This window comes from Musca vetustissima, unplaced genomic scaffold, assembly GCF_032173495.1.
Source record: "Musca vetustissima isolate MV318-11 ecotype Yass unplaced genomic scaffold, APGP_CSIRO_Mvet_v1 utg26911, whole genome shotgun sequence".
In the NCBI taxonomy this organism is placed as follows: Eukaryota; Metazoa; Arthropoda; class Insecta; order Diptera; family Muscidae; genus Musca; species Musca vetustissima.
In genome coordinates, this window is record NW_026878613.1 from 101,490 (window position 1) to 122,942 (window position 21,453).

The 21,453-nt window shown below is 35.6% G+C and overlaps 5 protein-coding genes across 5 annotated transcripts in view; all 5 read left to right on the forward strand.

Annotated features, from left to right (window-relative positions):
* Positions 1-827: 827 nt before the first annotated feature.
* LOC133323395 (peroxisomal membrane protein PEX14) lies at positions 828-1,851 on the forward strand. The gene is made up of 3 exons (XM_061532326.1): positions 828-947; positions 1,038-1,346; positions 1,414-1,851. Exons 1-3 carry the CDS (start codon positions 828-830, stop codon positions 1,849-1,851), a joined length of 867 nt encoding a protein of 288 aa, XP_061388310.1.
* A 1,447-nt stretch (positions 1,852-3,298) lies between these two features.
* On the forward strand, positions 3,299-4,113 carry LOC133323387 (metaxin-2). The gene has a single exon (XM_061532318.1). The coding sequence runs from the start codon at positions 3,307-3,309 to the stop codon at positions 4,111-4,113; it is 807 nt and encodes a 268-aa protein (XP_061388302.1). The 5' UTR covers positions 3,299-3,306.
* A 1,917-nt stretch (positions 4,114-6,030) lies between these two features.
* On the forward strand, positions 6,031-10,430 carry LOC133323388 (E3 ubiquitin-protein ligase mind-bomb). Its single transcript, XM_061532319.1, has 7 exons — positions 6,031-6,192; positions 6,292-6,407; positions 6,774-7,334; positions 7,401-9,557; positions 9,621-9,890; positions 9,961-10,224; positions 10,289-10,430. Exons 1-7 carry the CDS (start codon positions 6,039-6,041, stop codon positions 10,427-10,429), a joined length of 3,663 nt encoding a protein of 1,220 aa, XP_061388303.1. The 5' UTR covers positions 6,031-6,038; the 3' UTR covers position 10,430.
* Positions 10,431-11,418: 988 nt separating this feature from the next.
* Positions 11,419-12,688, forward strand: LOC133323396 (small ribosomal subunit protein mS31). The gene is made up of 2 exons (XM_061532327.1): positions 11,419-11,483; positions 11,545-12,688. The coding sequence occupies exons 1-2, from the start codon at positions 11,446-11,448 to the stop codon at positions 12,686-12,688; spliced, it is 1,182 nt and encodes a 393-aa protein (XP_061388311.1). The 5' UTR covers positions 11,419-11,445.
* A 4,606-nt stretch (positions 12,689-17,294) lies between these two features.
* LOC133323386 (phosphatase Herzog-like) overlaps positions 17,295-21,453 on the forward strand; it is a 121,432-nt gene continuing 117,273 nt past the window's right edge. Inside the window, exon 1 of the mRNA XM_061532317.1 lies at positions 17,295-17,412. Within this exon, the coding sequence (XP_061388301.1) occupies positions 17,340-17,412 (73 nt within the window). The 5' untranslated portion in view covers positions 17,295-17,339. The remainder of the gene's footprint in view (positions 17,413-21,453) is intronic.

Here is a 21,453-nt window from a genome sequence, read left to right on the forward strand (position 1 = left end):
TCGACTGTGTGGTTCATTTAAATGATTCAGGAATGGAACAAAATTAACTAGTTTCGTTCAAAGGTATTCACAGTGAAATGATTACATGTCATGCTGCACACTGTAAAATGATTTATAGAAATTCCTCAATATTTATGAAAAAACGTTGATAACAATTGAAGAAAAGCAATAAAAATGAATTCAATAGGCTCAAGAGTCACGGAAATACCCACTTCTAATAAAAAAATTAAAAAAACACACGAACACACACATTCGATTGTCTGGTTCATTTAAATGATTCATGAATGGAAAAAATGATCTAGTATCGTTCATGGCTATTCACTGTGAAATGATTACTCTTCATGCGGCACACTATAAAATGATTCATTGAAAATCCACTGCATTTATGAAAAAGCTATAGTAAAAATAGACGAGAAACGTTAAAAAGTAGTGAGAATAATCAGTTAATACCCACTTTTAATTAAAAACAACACACGGACACATACTTTCGATTTTCTAAATACTATTAAATGTCAAACTATTCCATTTCGCGGTGTCACCCTGTAATATTATGAACAATGTTATCGAGTTTTTAGCAATGCTGCTAACTTCATGCAGTTGTCAGTGTTTAGGCAGTATTGTTGTTGTTGTTCCATTAAGAAGAAAACAGCAGCAGGAGAAGAGGAAGAGACTTAGTAGAAAACTAACGAACAATTAGCAAAAAAGAAAATACAACAAGAAATAAAATTAAGTCAAGAGATAAGAAGACTCAACGAAAAGTTAGTTGTTTTGTTTTTGTGCCATCTCTCAAGCAGTAGACAAAAATTAAAATTGCAGTAGAACTGAATATGTCCAACAATACCGATACCGGAGATACTACAGTTAGCGTTATAACTGTGGAAGGTGGTGGTAGCCATGAAGCTGGCAGTGCTGGAATTAATGATTCCATGCCAATACGTGAGCCATTGGTGAGTAACTTCTAGAGGGTTGTCTTCTCATGATTAGGCAGGTTTATCTAACATTAATCTGCTTTGTTTTTTTGTTAATCTGTTTTCTAGATAACAACTGCTATTAACTTCCTACAAAATGCCAAAGTACGACACACTACATTGCTGCAGAAACAACAATTTCTACGGTCCAAAGGTCTTACAGAAAAAGAAATACAAATTGCCTGTGAAAGGGCCGGGGTCTTTAGCCATGATCCCAATGCCCCAACGGTTATTAATATGGGCATAAATGCCACCCAGACACATGCGCAATTGGCGCTGCAGCCCAACCGGCCCACAACATTGGGACGCATTAAAGAATTTCTGCATTCCATGGCTTTGTTGGGTGGTGTGGCCTATGCCATATATGCATTTTGGAAGGTAGCTCCGTTTGTTTACATTTTCAATTAACTAAATATTTATCACTGTTGTTATTTTTGTTTGCCAGAAATTCCTCGAGCCCTTTCTTTTCGGCTCCAAGAAAAAGAAATCCACAGACGAAACTTTGGCGGATATTGATCGTAAAGTTGATACCCGCATTGGTGAAGTGAAAACGGAACTGACTCAAGTCAAGGAGTCTCTGGCCCGTGAACAACGTGATCAGACTCAGCAATTTATGCGCGAATTTAATCAATTCAAAAGTGATTTAGAGGCTATTAAGGGTTTATTGTTGAATCGCAAACAATTTGCCTCACCCCTGGTAACGGCCGGTCCAGCTTCCATACCGGCCTGGCAGCTATCATCGTCGTCACCGCATCATTTGCGTCGCCACAAAGATAGTCAATCGGATGATAATGAAAAGGCCGATGATGTGGGTTCCGGTTCGGGCTCATCGGAAACAGAAGTTGTTACCAAAAATAGTGATTCCAGTTTAGAAATTATGTAAAGGGAAATATTTAAAAAAATGTGTGTGTGTTTAAAATGATGCATGCCTACATACATAAATAATGAAAGTGCAAGATGCTAAAAAACAAGATGTTGATGGTGATTATTTAAACAAATGGCTTACTTTTATTTTGTGTAAAAGTATATAGTAAACGATTTGATAAGATTACGGTACACTGCGATTAGAGAGATGCCTTTTTTCATAATCTAATCATGTTTAGTTGTACGTACATATATATGTTTTGTTTTGGGGTAATTGTAGTCTTGTAACTTCTTTTTGATTTTCTTTTTTTTTTTTTTTGAAAAAAGTACGAATTTTATTTCCCATGGTATAATAATGGTATAATTGTACCATGTTTATTTCCTATTATTTTTTGTAAAAATGTAGTAATAAGTAAATGATTTACATGTGCATTTTGTATTATTTGAAAATTTTGTCGTTTTTTTATTTTGGTAAGGAAGAATATTTAAAAAAAATTAGGGAGCATTTTTCAATATTCAAATTTTCCAAACTCAGAAATCCACGCCTTTTTTAATATTTTTTCAATCATCATGGATTTTTTAAAATATTTTTTCAAAAACTAGTAACAGAATTTTTATCAATGATTTACCAATTTTTTTATAAAAACAACAAACTGGGATTTAGCCTGACTATTTTGCAAAAACAATTTTTTTAAATATTTAATTTTTTTCTCTAAATATATTTTTTTCTGAAGCTAGTAATTTACTTAATATTTTTTGAAAGATTAGCAAAAAATCGGATTTTCGTTAAATACTGGTAAGTGATTGGAATTTTTTAATTTTTTTTAACAAAGAATATTAATGAGAGAAGTAATTTTTTTAATATTTCTAAGTAAAAAAATATTTTTTTAAGCTAACAACCGTGTTTTTTCAATATTTGTTTACATATGGGTTTATAAATTGATTCTTAAACTATATGAAACACCCTGTTGTATGTACTGTACCTATTACGAAGTCTCTTACATTGGCAACTCTGCTTTTATCATATATTTATGTCATATTTCGGAAAACAACAACAGACTGTAAAAATATTATTTTAATGGATAAAAATTAATATTTTATCGAAATGTCAACTAATCCTGATTTTTTGAATATTTTTGAATGAATATCCTATGATTTTTTATAAAAATATTTCTACAACACCTACTAGTGTAGATTTTATCAAACGTTATAGTTTTCTGTATTATATGAACCACCCTGTTGCATGTACTATACCTATCAACAAGTCTCTCACATTGGCAACTATGTTATTATTTATTCTGGAGCTCACGTCATTTATTTGTCATATTTCGAAAAACAACAACAGACTGGCAAAGCAAAGAGAGTCTAGTGGGCTGTAGTGCGTGAGAACAAAAATTGTGTAAGCATTCTGATCAAAATAGACACGATAGATACAATTTAATAAATTTAACACAAAATTTCAAAATAATAATAAATGCAGAAATCACAAGTACTTATCGAATATAATACCAAGGAGAAAATGAGCGAACCATGGCCAGAAAATCCCCTGCCAACGCTGTATCAACCCTACGAGGCCGAACAGATTTTGTTGTATGAAAATTCCAGCTGTTTAGCTGTAAAGGCCTACCTTAAGATGTGCAACCTTCCCTTCGAAGTGAGATCGTGTGCCAATGCGGAATTTATGTCTCCGGGTGGTCGTATGACCAAATTGCCGGTCCTACAAGTTGGGCAATTTGTATTTGCCGAATTCGAACCGATTGTTAACTTTGTTGAACATCAAAGCACAGCCATTGGCCAGTGGCTGGATGAAGATGAAAAATCGGAAATGCGTACTTATGTCTCGTTGACGGAAAACATATTCACTATGGCTGAAATTTATATTAGTTTTATGGTTGATCGCGTGTATACAGAAGTGACGGCGCCACGCAATGGTTGTGTTTTCCCCTGGCCATTGAACAAAATCCAGAATGCCTCAAAGAAACGTCAAGCCAAGAAGCTGTTGCAAGTTTATCAATGGGATAATATGGAAATCGAAGATGTCATGGAAAAGGTGGAGAAATGTTGTGAGACACTTGATCTGAAACTAAAGGAGCGAGATGGTCCATTCTTCTATGGCGAACAACCGTGTGAATTGGATGCCATTGTTTTTGGTCATTTATTTTCGGTACTTACAATCAATCTACCCAATATGGCATTAGCACAAAGTGTACAAAAATTCAAGTCACTGGTACAATTTTGTCGTTTCATCGATGATAAATATTTCCAAGCAAAAGCTGTTTAAAAATGTTCGAACTAAACGATTAGAATATATCAAACTTTACCTAGACATTTTTGTTGTTTCCGTGTGCTTGTTAAATATCCAGTCATTACGATATTAAGTAAATGTTTATTTTTTTTTATTAAATATGTCCCTTAAGTTGATTTCTTAAGGGACGCTACTGAACAAATTTATTCTTTACAATAAATTCAAATGAAAAGAAAACAAAATCGGTTAATTTTTTTGGCAAAACAAATTGAAGTGGTAGTTTTATACCTTTGAGAGTTAAGAAGACTATATATGAGCTGGAGCAGGAAGTCTCCATAGACGAGCTATGGGCGGGGTAATAATTTAAAATGCTGTATATTTTTATGAAAAATATTTATTATATTAGTCTATGTTGAATAAGTTCATTAATGTGTACGAATACTTTTTCTGTCAAGTGTAAATAATTCGATTATATTATTAACGTTTGACAAAAAATTAGTTTTCAAATAGAAAGAATATCGCTCAGTGTAATATCAAGTAATTAACTCCATTAAATAATAATTATTATTTTCCAAACTCTTATTATTTACTTTTGAATATTATATATTGTTACAATTAATTACTAATTAATTAAAAATTATAAAAATTTCCACAGAAAAGCAACATCTCCAGAGAGAACAGCTGTCAGCTGACACAACACAATAATAATTAATTTTATTACATGTTATTATATTAATTATTTAATATTTATTTTATTATCTGCTTGGCAAATAAACTCCCAACAGAGAAAAAAACATTCTCAGAGAGAACAGCTGTCATTGAGAGTTTAACATATAACAACGCCATACGAATTGAAGTTGCCGCCGTTTCAAGAAGGCGTTATTATTTTTTCTATTTATAGATTTTTTTATTATTTCTATTCCTTATTTATTTGTCCTATTGTTTATTATTCTTATTCTGATATATATTTTATTTATTATTACTTTAATTAATTATTCTTTGCCATCCTAAATCATTGACAACATATTATCTCAGAGAGAACAGCTGTCATTGAGGGCTTATCACATTACAACGCCATAGGAATTGAAGTTGACGCCGTTTTTAGAAGCCGTTATTATTGTCTCAATTTATATAAATTGCCTGCCGCCGTTATTTAAGCTATTTAGTACGACTTGAAACTCTTAACTGGCAAGAACGAACAGAAAAAAATTCTCAGAAAGAATTAGAGATACGTAATTTTCGACTTTTACCGAATAATACAATTTAATTTGTAAGATTTCTTATCAATTACATTCCAAACCCCAATTTTAATTTTTAAATTGTCGTTTTACGTCAGCAAACTTCTGCGTTGTCAACATGCATATAGCAACGCCGTCACACATTAACATTGGCTCGGTTCTCTGATTGCAGCTGCTCTGTGTGTCTCCATCCCACCTCATTCGTAAATTTTCGTTTATTCCACTTTGAGTTCATCTTTATCTGCCATGTCTTGCCTTCTCCTCCCATTCGTTAGCAGGTGGAACGTTTTTCAATAAGTTTTCTTCAGTCGGACACTCATAGCTGGCAGGAACGAACAGGAAAAAAGTTTCTCAGTAGGAATTTCACAAATCATAGCATTTCTTCGAATAAAACAATTCCAATTAATAGCTTCCTTGCGAGAAATATCAGATACTAAATAAACTAATTAAGAAGAACATAAAGAAAATTAAAAAAGTGTGAATATTTGCCATAAAACAAAGGGAATTTTCCAGAGACAAATCTTTTCATATTTTACAAAAGAAACCAATTGCATTTCATTACGCACACACATACACGTACTTGCTGTAAACGACGCACACACAATTACAAAATCGTGTTTTTTTGTGTTGTAAAAAAAACCTCCGAAGAAAACTCCGATTTTTTTCTTGTTACATTGTCAACGTTTGCAATTGAATTCCGAATAACAATTAAATATTAACTTAATGGATTGTGGTGCAGCATCCGCTGCTGGTAAGGATGTTGGCACTGGAGCAAATACTAGTTTGTCAGTAGCTGGTGGCAGTTCATCATCATCTGTTGTGGGTGCGGGTGGCGGCGGTGGAGTTACGGCAGCCTCTTCTTCATCAATAAGTGGTAGTGGTGCTGCAGCTGTTACGGGTGCCGTGGGAGGAGCAACGGGCGTTGTGGCAACAGCCCATGGCACAGCATCGGCCAGGGGCGGCCAAACACAAACAGCCGGTGGTAGTGCTGCTGCTGCAAATGGAAATATTGTAAATCGACAGTCACGTTTTGCCATGGAAGGTGTTGGAGCCAGAGTTATACGTGGTCCCGACTGGAAATGGGGTAAACAGGTGAGTACCACTTTAATTTCAAACATTGTCATACAGAAAAATATTGGTTATTGCCGCCTATTGACCTTTTGGTGGGGTGACACATCTTGTTGTGTGTGACGACCGACGACCATTCATTCGACTGATTGAATATAATTGAATTTATTGCCTGGTTGGGAACAACGAACACACACAGGTACACCCATTAAAACTCAATAACTATGGTTATGATCTCAACATCGAATGGGTAAACACCCTAATTCAGTGACTTCAAATCGAACAGAAAAAATGCATATTAATGGATTTCCGGTCATGGCCCGACTTCGACTTCCTCTCACAAGTAATAAAAATAAAAATAATTCATATTTCTCTTTTCTATTTTCCCAGGATGGCGGTGAGGGCCACGTTGGCACCGTTCGCAATTTCGAATCATCCGAAGAGGTGGTCGTCGTGTGGGACAATGGTACGGCTGCGAATTATCGTTGCGCCGGCGCTTACGATTTACGCATATTGGACAGTGCTCCGACGGGCATTAAACATGATGGCACCATGTGTGATACCTGTCGTCAACAACCGATTTTTGGCATCCGCTGGAAATGTGCAGAGTGTGTAAACTATGACCTCTGTTCAATATGTTATCATGGTGATAAACATCATTTGCGACATCGTTTCTATCGTATTTCAACACCGGGTGGCGAACGTACCATGTTGGAGCCAAGGCGAAAATCTAAAAAGGTAGCTGTGCGGGGTATTTTCCCTGGAGCAAGAGTGGTACGTGGTGTCGATTGGCAGTGGGAGGATCAAGATGGTGGTGTTGGTCGCAGAGGTAAAGTGAATGAAGTGCAAGATTGGTCCTCGGCCTCACCACGTTCCGCGGCCTATGTGGTCTGGGATAATGGTGCAAAGAATTTGTATCGTGTGGGCTTTGAGGGTATGGCGGATTTGAAGGTAGGTTGAAAACAGAAATTCATTCGTTTATTTTTATTTACCTCTTCCCCTTCTTCCCCTCTGCAGGTTGTTAATGATGCCAAAGGCAATACCGTGTATCGTGACCACTTACCGTTGTTGGGAGAAAATGGCCCTGGCAAGGGACCCCACGGCTTTCAAATTGGTGACAAAGTCACTGTTGATTTGGACTTGGAAATTGTGCAATCTTTGCAGCACGGTCATGGCGGCTGGACTGATGGCATGTTTGAATGCCTCAACAATGTGGGCATGGTGGTGGGCATTGATGAAGACCATGATATTGTCGTTGGCTATAATTCCGGTAATCGTTGGACTTTCAATCCAGCCGTACTCACCAAGGTATCATCACCCAGTGCTGCCCCACCCGAATTCCAAGTGGGTGATATTGTCAAAATCTGTTCCGATGTGGAGAGCATCAAACAGTTACAACGTGGCCATGGAGAATGGGCTGATGCAATGCAATTGACCTTGGGTAAAGTGGGACGGGTGCAGCAAGTATATCATGACAATGATTTGAAGGTGGAAGTGGGCAACACCTCTTGGACCTATAACCCGTTGGCTGTTACCAAGGTAGCTTCCGCGAATGCTGCTGATGGTAGCTGTGTACCGGTCATCTCAAGCGGAGAACGTCTATCGGCCATATTGAAGAAACTTTTCGAACCCAGTGTTTCGGGAGATGCCACTGAGGAATTTGTCAAAGCCGCCGCTAATGGTTATGCCGCACGTTGCGAGGAATATCTCACTGGGAATATACAAAATGCCAGCAGTACTTCATCTCTGGCTGGGTCCCAAAATGGCGGTGGTGCTACTGGTGGCAGTAGCTCGGGATCGGCGGGTAGTACAATTGCCGATGTTAACGGGGTATTTGCTGGCCACACAGCCCTCCAAGCGGCCAGTCAAAATGGCCACATTGATGTCATACAAGTTTTGCTACGTCACAATGTTGATGTGGAAATTGAAGACAAGGATGGTGATAGGGCAGTACACCATGCCGCCTTTGGTGATGAACCGGCGGTGATTGAATTACTCTCTAAGGCGGGGGCGGATTTGAATGCCCGCAACAAGCGTAGACAAACCGCCCTGCACATTGCCGTCAACAAGGGCCACCTGAATGTGGTGAAGACATTGCTGAGTTTGGGTTCGCATCCCAGTCTGCAGGATTCTGAGGGTGATACACCCCTGCATGATGCCATTTCCAAGGAAAATGATGAAATGTTAAGTCTGCTGTTGGACTATGGAGCTGATATAACCCTGACCAATAACAATGGTTTTAATGCCCTACACCATGCCTCCTTGAAGGGCAACCCCAGCGCCATGAAGATCTTACTAACCAAAACCAATCGCCCTTGGATTGTGGAAGAGAAAAAAGACGATGGCTATACAGCTTTGCATTTGGCAGCCCTCAATAATCATGTCGAAATTGCCGAACTACTGGTGCACAGTGGCAAGGCAAATATGGATCGGCAGAATGTAAATCTACAAACGGCCCTGCATTTGGCCGTCGAAAGACAACATGTACAAATTGTCAAGCTGTTGGTTCAGGAAGGAGCCAATCTGAACATTCCCGATAAAGATGGTGATACGCCGCTGCATGAAGCGCTGCGTCACCACACCCTATCTCAACTCAAACAATTGCAGGATGTTGAAGGATTTGGTAAATTGCTGATGGGTCTTCGCAATCCGAATAATAAAAAGGCTTCGGCATCGATTGCTTGCTTTTTGGCCGCCAATGGAGCGGATTTGACTTTGAAGAATCGTAAATTGCAGACACCCTTAGATTTGTGTCCCGATCCGAATCTCTGTAAGACATTGGTTAAGTGTTATAATGAACGGAAAACGGATGATTCCGAATTGCCGGGTAATGTGGCGGGAACCAGCTCAAGGGCAAGGGCTGCCAGCAGCAGGCCATTGTCGGCGGTTGATAGTATGGTGGGTGGTGTTGGTGGCGCTGGTAGTATTCATGCTTCTTCTTCCACCAATTTGCCTTTACATGTGGTGGCAGCAGCAGGTTCAAATGGGGCGGCAGCTGTTGCAGCAGGAGGTGTTACTGGCGGTGGTCTCAATACAATGCCACAAGATTTGTCGCAATCCCTCAACTTTGCAGCGTCCTCCTCCTCATCGAATGCAAATGATGCCACCAATAATGCTTCCACATTAGATGAATGCTTCCTATGTTCGGATTATAAACGTGATACGGTCTTTAAGGTAAGAGAGGGAAAGGAATTTTTAAATACGATAATAAGGGGTTAATTAAATTTCCAATTTCAGCCCTGCGGCCATGTCTGTTGCTGCGATAATTGTGCCCCACGCGTCAAGAAATGCCTTATTTGTCGTGAAGCTGTGGCCTCACGCGAAAAAATCGATGAGTGCTTGGTCTGCTCGGATCGCAGAGCTTCGGTATTCTTTAAACCCTGTGGCCATATGGTGGCCTGTGCCAATTGTTCCAGTCTCATGAAGAAATGTGTTCTGTGTCGTACACAAATTGAGGAAATGATGCCCTATTCGTTGTGTTGTGGTGGCGAGGGAAGCATTGAAAAGGTGAGATTTTAATTTGAATTGAAAAATTCCGCAGGCAAATCTTCTAATTTAGTGTTCTTTGTTTTTGCAGGTCCAAAATCACAATATTCATCATGAAAATGAAAAGCCGCAAACTATGTTGGCCAGTGGCATTAATACTTCTGGTCATGGTGTGGCCATGAATAACACCGTGTCCACCACACCAAATGGCCTTGGTGGCCAGGTGCAATCACAAAATAATATATTGGCGGCCAATAATAATGCCAATAGTGTTCTGATGGCACCCTCTAATGTCAATAATTTCCAAGATGATGTACAAAAATTGAAACAACAGCTGCAGGACATTAAGGAGCAGGTATGATGGAAATCAAAAAATTATTTATAAATTTTAAATATTCATTTGCCTCTCTTCCTTTCAGACAATGTGCCCTGTTTGCTTTGATCGCATGAAAAATATGGTTTTCCTTTGCGGCCATGGCACCTGCCAGAATTGTGGCGATCAAATCGATGGCTGCCCAATTTGCCGCAAGACCGTGGAGAAACGTATTTTATTATTTTAATCGAAAACAAAATGACAATATTTGTATTTCTCTTGTATTCCTGTCTCTCTCACATACTCGTAACTTTTAATAACCTGCCTTCTTATTTGCATCCTAATTTTTGCGCTGCATTTCACTCTCATATCGCTTGGTAAATAATTTTAAAAACTATTTACTAAAAAATTAATTTGCCTTTTAATTCTTATTGATTATGTTTTGCCTTATTCCATTTTTTTTTGCATATCCTACCCTGTGTCTATGACGGGTAGGTTATTTATCGTTTTACATCTCTCCCATACCCCCATTATTTTATATCTTTAGTACATATAATTTATATATGTAAACACAATATATATAATTAAATCGCACTAAAAAAATACATATTCACAATTATATATATTTTATATTTTGAAAAATAAAAAAAACAAAGTTAAACAAATTATTGAATTTAAAGTGATTTGTTCAAAGGTCCTTTGGTATGAGTTAAAAAAATAATTTGATGAGGTCTTTTGCTGAAAGCTTTTTTAAAGAAATTATTTTTGAAGGTCCATCTACGCTTAAATTATTTTAAAATTATCTTCAAAGCTTAACCACAACTTGAAACTTAAAAAACTTGTGAAGGATTTTTTAAAAAATATTTCATAGAAAAAATATAGAGAATCCCTGTTTTAGCTCGTCTATAAAGTCTCCCTGCATCAGCTAACCTATAAATCCTCACTGCTTCAACTCCTCTATGGGGACTTCCTGACATACTAAAAATCCATATAATCCCTAAATTTAATTAAAAATAAATGAAATAAATTATTTATTATATTCATTTATTATTATTTATTAAAAAATGTTGATTTGTTGAAAAATTTAATTAAAATTGTCCTTACGTTACGTTGACACTAACTAAAGCAGACATGCAGAAACAAAAACAGCTGTTATATGCCAACGGCCAAAATGGACTTTTAGATCCCTAATTTCGCATGGATTCATGTAATTGGGGGATATAATTTTTTATAACAATTTTTTGTGAATAAAATTCAATAAAAATGTTATATTTACGTAAAACCCAAGAGCTGGCCATAAGGTAACCCAATGGATTTAATAATTTTCATTAAAATAATTGACATTTTTGTTAATATTTGCAGGAACCTAGCTGCACGTTTCCTGGCCGGTAATCGTAACTATAGTCGTGACTATGATTCTTCAGATGATGAAAAGGAACTGAAAAAATCCCAAAAACCCAAAAAGGAGAAATCCCCCGAAACGCCAGCCCCAGCTGCCGCTGATGAATCGGCCTCAGCAAAATTAAATCGTTTGCTGGCATCCATGCAAACTGAAGATCACATGAATTTGAATAAAAACTATGATGTTGTACCCAAACCCGGTGATGCAAATAAGAAAAAGAAACTGCAAGTTAAGCAGCAAGCTGAATCGAAAGATATTTTCTCGGCTGCCAAGAGGGTAGCTTCACTGTTAGGCGAGGAAAACAAGCAGCAAACCGAATCGGAATTATTGTCCAAATTGTTGGGTGGTGGCAAACCAACCACCGGCGATGCTGGTGCTGGGGATGCTGGTGAAAAATCGAAAACCTCTCCCGAATCCGATGTTAGCTTAAGTGATTTAATTGTTGGCATGAAAATTGATCGTCGTCAAAATCAAAAAGATTCCGCACCAACACGCAGTGAATACGTTCGTCGTTCCATTGCGGCCAAGGGTAGTCAAAAGCAACAATATCGCAAAGATGGCAATGCCAAGGATAAACGTCCCGTGCAACGACCCCGTGAGGCAGCCACTTACACAGGAAGTGTAAACCTCTTTGGCGGTGAACCTTTGGGTATTTTCACCGAACCCGCACAACTTAAGGAATCCACTGACCTCTTACCCACTTGGTCGTATTTGCAAGAACAGTCGCTAAAGCTTCAAGTAAGCCATCCCCCCAATAACTATTTCGATAAAATTGCCTTGTGGACGGAACAGGGTAAAGTATGGCGTTTCCCTATTGACAATGAACAGGATTGGACCGCGGAAAAGGATGTTGACTTCTCTGAACATATCTTTTTGGAACAGCATTTAGAGGGTTGGTGTCCGACACGTGGTCCCATCCGTCATTTTATGGAATTGGTATGTGTTGGTCTTTCGAAGAATCCTTATCTAACGGCAAAGGAGAAAAAGGATCACATTTTGTGGTATCGTGATTATTTCGAATCGAAAAAGGATATTCTAAAAGATTTAATAGCTGAAGATGCGAAGGCAAAGGCCCAAGGGGCTGCAAAACAAGTTGAGGCATAATTTTTGTTGATTGAGAGATATAATGTATTTGTTTTTTTTTTGTTAAGATGAAATAAAAAGTGAAGGAAAAAACAAGGGATTTTGAACTAGTTTGTGGATTAACATTGGAGGAATTATTGGATTATTTCTACTAAGACTAGGTTTACGTTCTCTATAAAGACTCCTTGCTTCAGGACGTCAAAAAAGTCTTCCTTCTTTAACTTGTCTAAAAATACTCCTTGCTTCAGTTGGTCTATGAAAGCTCCCTCCACTCCAAGACTATCTCGGCATACTCTTTCCCACACTGATATCCTATATTCCAAATTATTACGAAAATATATGTAATAAATCGATATATTTTATGTTTATGTTGTAAACATGCCACACGATTTATTAAAATGCGTTGTTTATTTATTAGAAATTCAAAACAAATATCATTTCAAATGACTCGCATATAAGCATATATGTCAAATAAATCCTCATAAAACAGGTTAACCCGGTAAAAAGTTCTAATGTAAATGACGTTTAAAACAGATGTTGCTTTAAACTCATTATACTCATAGAAGTCAAATAACGAATTATATAACCCTATCACTCAACCATGAAGAATGAGAAACCATAGCAATTTAATATATCCACGAAGAAATTAATAAATACTTTAAACAATTAAATAAAAGATCGAGATAATATATTGTTATAGTGTAAACGCACAACGCGATTTATTAAAATGTCTTGTTTATTTATCAGAAATGCAAAGAAAATGATTATTTACAAATAGTTATTTTTATTACCATTTATCGATAACTCAAATATCGATCTAGTTATCCCTATCACACAGCAGCAGCAGAGAAACGACAAATAAACTCATAATCAATAAATAATTAAAAACAAATCCACAAATCCACACGTCATGCGTTTTATTAAAATACATTGTTATTTACTATAAAATCAGCAAAGAGAAGGCAAACAACAGTAATGCCAGTTGCACTTATGCACAGTAAACAGTGCTGCCAATACATTACCAAATGCCAATTGTGAATGAGGCAACAACACACACTGTCACAATGCTGCCAAATTCCATGCAATTATTTCCTTCCTTCTCTCTCTCACTCACATACACCAAACTCGACTTGTTTATCCCTGAATTCAGTCAGTCTGCTGCCGCCGTACAATAATGACAATGAATTAATGGTCGCGGATGAATCGAAACGCAAGAAATGAATTGAAACGACAAATAATACGAAGTAAAGCAAGAATCGTGAAAGAAAAATAATTATTTTGTTTAATTATTTCGAATTTGTTTTTTAACGGAACGTTCGTTCATTCGTTTTGGTGGCATTCATTCAGAGTTCACTTGAAAGTGGCGTGCGTGTGTGTGGGTAAAACGAGAAATTTGCAAATCTAAAAAAAATAAACGAAGAATTTATACGAAAAAAGTACATATATATATAGCATAGCAAGCTATATAAAACACCGAAGCGAAAAAAAATACCAGCCAGCCAGACTCTGACTGTTGCGCGTAAACAAAACAAAATTGGAAGAAAAAAACGAATTTTGTGAAACAGATAAATTCCCTGTAAGTTTGTGTGTGTGTGTGGAACCAGTATTTTTTGACGTCCATAAGAAAGGCAGAAAAATAAAGTAAAAATAAAAACAACAAAGAAAAAGAGTGCTGAGAGAGTGAGAGAGAACAACAACCAATTACGTCTAGTAAATAACCAAGCAAAACACACAAAGAATAACAAAATAATCCAAAACGGAATAAGGAAAAAATGCAGTCGGAATAAAAAAAAAAAACACCAAACACAGCTTCTCTTCAACCAACCATCCCAACAACAGCAGTTCATTAAAAATTCTTTTGAGTTTTTTTCAGTCATTTATTTGCATTTTGTGTGCGTTTTTTTCGGTTTCTTTTCTTTCGGATTCCACAAAAATTTTAATTTAGATTTTATTTTCAACGATTTTCTTCTGTGTGTCTGCTGAGTGTGTGTGCAAAAATAAATTCAATTCAATTGAAATTGAAAAGAAAATCAATCCAGTAGTGAACCAACAAGGAAAAAAATATTTCTGCTTTTTATAACAAAAGAAAATAGAAAAAGAAGAAGGAGAAGAAGAAAAAATACAAACGAAAGATAATATAAGAAAGCAAAGCAAAAAAATAGATAGGTAAGCATAAAACAAAGGCGAAGAATTGAAAAATAAATTCTTATCTGCGTGATGGCGTGTGCGTGTTTGTGTGTGCAAGTGTGCGGAGTATCTGTGTGTGTTCATTAAAATTGTTGATGATGATGATGGCGAGGATGAGGAGGAATGTGTATGAGGATGTGGTGTGTGAATGCCTGTGTTTGTTTGATTGTTTGCTGTGCAATCATGAAATGAAATTAATTTCGTATTATATTGAACAATCCCATATATTTTTTTATTATTCTATTGAAGGGAAAATTAATTTTTGCAAATATTTTGATAATTAAAAGAAAATTAGGAGGCAATTAGCAGAGAATTTAATACAACAAAAAAATATTAATTAAAAAAGTAAAGCAAAAAACCAGTATAGCATTAACCTTTTTTTCTTGCACCACTTGTCAGCCATTCAGATTAACGCTTATCACAAAAAAAAATATGAATCATAACTGGGTGGCTGGCTTAAGATTTGGTCTTAGCACAAAGGACCGGTTCTCAAATCCGCAAAGCCGGTTTTTGAGATTTTCGTGAAACATTTTATGTGACTTTAAGAAAACGCCCAAAAATATACAAATTCAAAATTTAATTTTTAATTGGAAAATCTGCAACTCAACTCCGCTGAATTGAATAAAATTTTTAAATTTAGCCCTGATGAATTAGACTTCCATTAGAAATCTGCAATTTTGCTAAGCTGAATTTGGTTTTTACAAAGAAATCTGCAATTCAGCTTAGCTGAATTAGGTTTAAATGACGAAATCAACAATTTGCCCAGCTGAATAGGATTTTCTATAGGAAATATTCAATATAGACAAGCTGAATTAAGTTTTTAGTATAAAATATTCAATTCAGCTCAGCTGAATTTGGTTTACATCATGAAATTTACAACTCCCTCCATATGAATAATAGTGTTTACGCGAAATCTTAAATTTAGGATAGTTGAATTAGGTTTTTATTATAAAATCTTCAAATCGGCCTAGCTGAATTAGGTTACCACTACGAAATATACAATTCTGCCCAGATGAATAAGAGTTTCTATATAGTATGTTCATTTAGTCTGCCGAACTTGGGTTTCCATAAGAAAATCTGCAATTCAGCTTTGCTGAATTAGCAGTTTAAATGACGAAATCAACAAATTGGCCCTGAATTAGACTTTCTATACGAAATCTTAAATTTAGACTAGCTGAATTAGGTTTTCATTATGAAATATTCAATTCAGCTCAGCCGAATTTTAGTTTCCGTAGGAGATATTCAATTAAACTCCGCTAAATTTGGTTTTTAATGCGAAATTTTAATTTCAGCTTAGCTTAGCTGCTTACAGCATAGCTGAATTAGGTTTCCAACACGAAATCTACAATTCCGCCCTGCTAAATGGCAGTTGCTATAACAAATCTTCAATTCAGCATAGCTGAATTAATTTTCCTTAAGGAAATCTTCAGCTGAATATGAGTTTTGGCAGAAAAGTTGCAATTAAGCTCTCGCTGAATTAGGTTTTTATTAGGAAATATGCAATTCAGCGTAGCTGAATTCAAGTTTAAATTGAAAATGTACCATAAAGCCCATCTGAGTTCTGTGTGCGGTACTAAATCTGCATTTTAGCCAAGCTGAATTAGGTTACTTTTAGGAAATCTTCTTGGAAAATATTCAATTTAGCCTAGCTGAATTAGGTTTCCGTTAGGAAATCTTCAATTTAGCCTAGCTGAATTAGGTTTCCCTTAGGAAATCTTCATTTTAGCCTAGCTGAATTAGGTTTACGATAGGAAATCTTCATTTTAGCCTAGCTGAATTAGGTTTCCGATAGGAAATCTTCAATTTAGCCTAGCTGATTTAGGATTCCATTAGGAAACCTTCAATTTAGCCTAGCTGAATTAGGTTTTCATTAGGAAATCTTCAATTTAGCCTAGCTGAATTAGGTTTGTGTTAGGAAATATTTTTTTTAGACTAGCTGAATTAGTTTTCTTTTAGCAAATATCATATTTTGATTAGCTGAATTAGGTTTCCATTTGAAAATCTTCAATTTAGCCTAGCTGAATTAGGTTAACATTGGGAAAATTCGATTTTTAAGAATTTATTTCCTATACAGCTTGGCGAAATTGAATTGTTTTTTGATATTTCAATTTATTTTTTAATTTTCGATTATTTTTCCCTTATCACTAATTTAAATTTTTTTTCTTTCCCCTCTCTTTTCAGATCTTCTTAAAAGTGAAAGCATTTCGTTTTGTTAAAAGAAAATAAATATCAGTGCTATTGAAATTATTTTAAATAGAATATTTTTTATAAAAAAAGTTTATAAAGTGATTTTTGCCGGCAAAAAATATTAATTTTTGTTAAATCATAAAAATTTCATCGACTCATAAAAAAATTATTTTCGACCCAAAACGACGTCCTGCTGTTTTTTCTGGAATCCCGAACACCATTCGCATCTGAACAAAATAATTTTTGCGTTCCCATTTTCTTTTTTGCTGATCTTTTTGGTTAAACAATTTATGCTTAAATGGATGCAACATCAATAATCACACAAGTCGCCCGCGATGACGAACAATTAAATGTTTATCCAAATGAAAAAGGTAAGTCAAACTGATTTATTTTTAATTTTTAAGATAAAAGGTGTATTTTAATAACAAAAGAACGTTTTAAGCTTAAATAGAATGCAGATTTTCAAAGGGGAACCAAATTCAGCAAGGGGAATTTGTGAATTTCTTCATGAAAACCAAATTCAGCTGGGCGGAATTGTGGATTTCTTAATGGAAATCTAATTCAGCTGGGCGGAATTAAAGATTACCGTATGGAAACTAAATTCAGCCAAGCAGAAATGAACATTTCCTTATGGAAACCTAATTCAGCTGTTCTGAATTGAAAATTTTCTTTATTGAAACCTAATTCAGCAGGACGAAATTGAAAATTTCCAATGGAAACGCCAAGTTAGCAGGACGAAATTGAAGATTTCCTATACAAACCTCAAATCAGCGGGTCAGAATTAAAAAAACCCTATTGAAAACCGAATTCAGCGGGTCAGAATTGGAGATTTCTTACTTAAAACCTAATTCAGCTGAGCAGAACTGAAGATTTCTCAATGAAAACCAAATTCAGCTGAGCAGAACTGAGGATTTCATTATTAAAACCAAATACAGCTAGGCTGGAATGTAGATTTCTTAACGAAAACCTAATTCAGCTGCTCTAAATTGAAAAATTCCTTCAGTAATTTTCATTCAGCGGTCAAAATTGCATATTTATTATGGAAGCCACAATTCAGCAGGTCAGAATTAAAGATTTCATATAGAAACTCCAATTCAGCAGGATGGAAGAACTGAAGATTTTCCAATGAAAACCTAATTCAGTTGGGCTGGATTGTAGATTTCTTAACAAAAGCCTAATTCAGCTGGGCAGAATTGAAGATTTCCTATAGGAACCTTCATTAATAGGGTCAAAATTGCAGATTTCCTATGGAAAATCCAATTCAGCAGGTCGGAATTGCAGATTTTCTAATGAAAACCTAATTCAACTGAGCAAAATGTATAATTTCCTAATAAAACCCAAATTCAGCTGGGCTGAATGGAGAATTTCGTATGAAAACCTTCATTCAGAGGGTAAAAATTGCAGATTTCCTAATGAAAACCTTATTCAGCTACGCTGAATTGCAGATTTCCTAATGAAAACCTAATTCAGCTGAGCAGAACTGAAGATTTCCTAGTGAAACCCTTATTCAGTTGGCCGGAATTGCAGATTCCTTCACGAAAACCCCAATTCCGCCAAGCTGAATTACCGAGTTTCTTAAAGATAAACTGTTACACAAAATTTCTATAACAGCACGGCGCGATGACTCATAATTTGTTTTAGTTTATATTGTTGTTTTTTATACCCCCCTCATGGCTGGTTGTTGTTTACATGTGGTGAGTTCATCATCATCCTCATCGTTATTATTATTGCCGTTATGGTCCTCCTCGCCATCATGGGGCAACTATCAATCTCAAGCCGGTTTCTTTCCCATGAAATGTAAACACACAATTTTTTTATCCAATCCAACAAAAACAATGCAATGCGACTCTATTTTAGTGAGCGTCTCTCACTGTGTGTGAGTATCCCTGTGTGTGTTTGTGTGAATGTCTTCAGTTGTCTTCTTCTTATATCATGAATTAAATTGGAATTCTGCCGTTGCTGCTGCAGCCGCTGCCATAGCTTGAAATGTTGTTGATGATTGAGCACCGTTGCTGCTGTTGTTGCTGTCACCATTTGCTGGCTGGTTGACTGACTAGCTGACCTTTATTCCATGTCGTCTTGGCTTGGCTTTTTACTGCCGGAATAAAAAAATAAAACAAAAACAAACAGAATTGAACAAGAAGAATGTGAAAGTTATCATTAATTCATTCATGTACAAGTCACACAATACATGGTAGGCAGCAACAGCAGCAACAATACCAACACCAAACACCCTTTACTACTTCAACTCTCACACTCTCACGCTCTCACTCTTTCGTTCTCTTGTAATTTAACGATGATCTCTTGCAGTAATGGTTATTTGTTTACTTTATGCTGAAATAATATTAAAAATAAAGGAATTTATAGGATGGCCATGCAATAACAACAACAATAAGAAAAGAAGAAGAAGATGTAAAAATCATGATGACCGAATTATTTCAGTTTGGAATTTTAATTAACTTTATATTTGTTTCTTATGCTGTGGATTAAAATCTCCTGCTAGACAAGAGGCATGGGATTTTTTGTTATCATAATTGGGCAAGAAAATATTAATTAATTTATTTAAAATACGACAGACAAAAAAATAAAATTTTCCATTGGAATTTTTCAATTTCAATTTTTAGCTGAATTAGCTTTCCTAAATGAATTCATCAATTTAGTCCACATGAAATTGAATTTTATACAAGAAATCGGCAATTCAGCCCAGCTGAATTAGCTTTCCGAAAGGAAATCTTCAATATAATCCATATGAAATTGGGTTTTACACAAGAAATCGGCAATTCTGCTCAGCTGAATAGAATTTCTATTAGGAAATCTTCAATTCTGCCCAGCTGAATTGGGGTTTTTAAAGGAAATCTCAATTTTTGAGCAGCTGTATTAGGCTTATTATAGAAAAAATTCAATTAAGTGCAGCTGAATTAGACTTTCATTAAGAAATCTTCAGTTTAGCTCAGCTGAATTAGATTTTTATTAAGAAATGTTGAATTTAGCCCCCGCTGAATTGTGTTTCCCTTAAGAGATCTCCAATTTAGCTCAGCTGAATTGTGTTTCCCTTAAGAGATCTTCAATTTAGCCTAGCTGAATTAGATTTTTATTGAGAAATCTAATATCTAGGCCAGCTGAATTAGCCTTCCCAAATTGAAATCTTCAATTCTACCCAGCTGAATAGGGTTTCCATTAGGAAATCTTCAATTCTACCCAGCTGAATGGGGTTTTTTTTAAAGGAAATCGGAAATTTTGAGCAGCGGTATTAGGCTTGTTACGGAAAAAAATCAATTAAGCTCAGCTGAATTAGCCTATCATTAAGAAATCTTCAATTTAGCTCACCTGATTTTTTTTTTTTTTGGTCCAGCTGAATTAGATTTCACTTAAAAAATCTTCAATTTAGCCAAGCTGAATTTGAGTTTCTTTAAGAAATATAGAATTTTGTCTCGCTGAATTCAATTTAGTTCAGCTGAATTTGATTTTTATTAAGAAATCTTCAATTCTACCCAACTGAATAGGGTTTCCATTAGGAAATCTTCAATTGTGTGTAGCTGAATAAGATTTCCCATAGGAAATCTTTGATTAAATTCAGCTGAATTAGATATCCTTTATGAAATCCTCAATTTAACGCAACTGAATTAGACTTCCTTTAATAAATCTTCAATTTAGCCCAGCTGAATTCGATTTCCCTTAGGTAATCTTCAATGTAACCCAGCTGAATTAGATTTTTATTTAGAAATCTTGTATTTAGGCCAGCTGAATTGGATTTCCCTTAAGAAATTTTTAATTCTAATCAGCTGAATAGGGTTTCCATTACGAAATCTTCAATTATACTCAGCTGAATATAGGAAATCTTCTATTAAACTCAGCTGAATTATGTTTGCTTTATGAAATCCGCTATTTAACAGAACTGAATTAGACTTCCTTTAAAAAATCTTCAATTTAGCCCAGCTGAATTTGATTTCCCTTAAGAAATCTTCAATTTAACCCAGCTGAATTAGTTTTATATTTAGAAATTTTGTATCTAAGCCTTCTGAATTCGATTTCCATTGGGAAATGTTCAATTCTACTTAGCTGAATATGGTTTCCTTTAGGAAATCTTCAATTCAGGCCAGGTGAATTAGGTTTCCTTTGGGAAATATTCAATTCAGCCCAGCTGAATTAGGTGTCCTATAGGAAATCTTCAATTCAGCTTGGCTGAATTCGCTTTCCTATACGAAATCTTCAATTTAGCCCAGGTGAATTGGGTTTCCATTCGAAAATCTTGAATTTAGCCCAGCTGAATTTGGATTCCTAAAGGAATGTTTCAATTCACCTTAGCTGAATTAGTTTTAGAACATAAAATCTTCAATTTAGCCCAGCTGAATTGGGTTTCCATTCGAAAATCTTGAATTTAGTCCAGCTGAATTAGGTTTCCTAAAGGAATT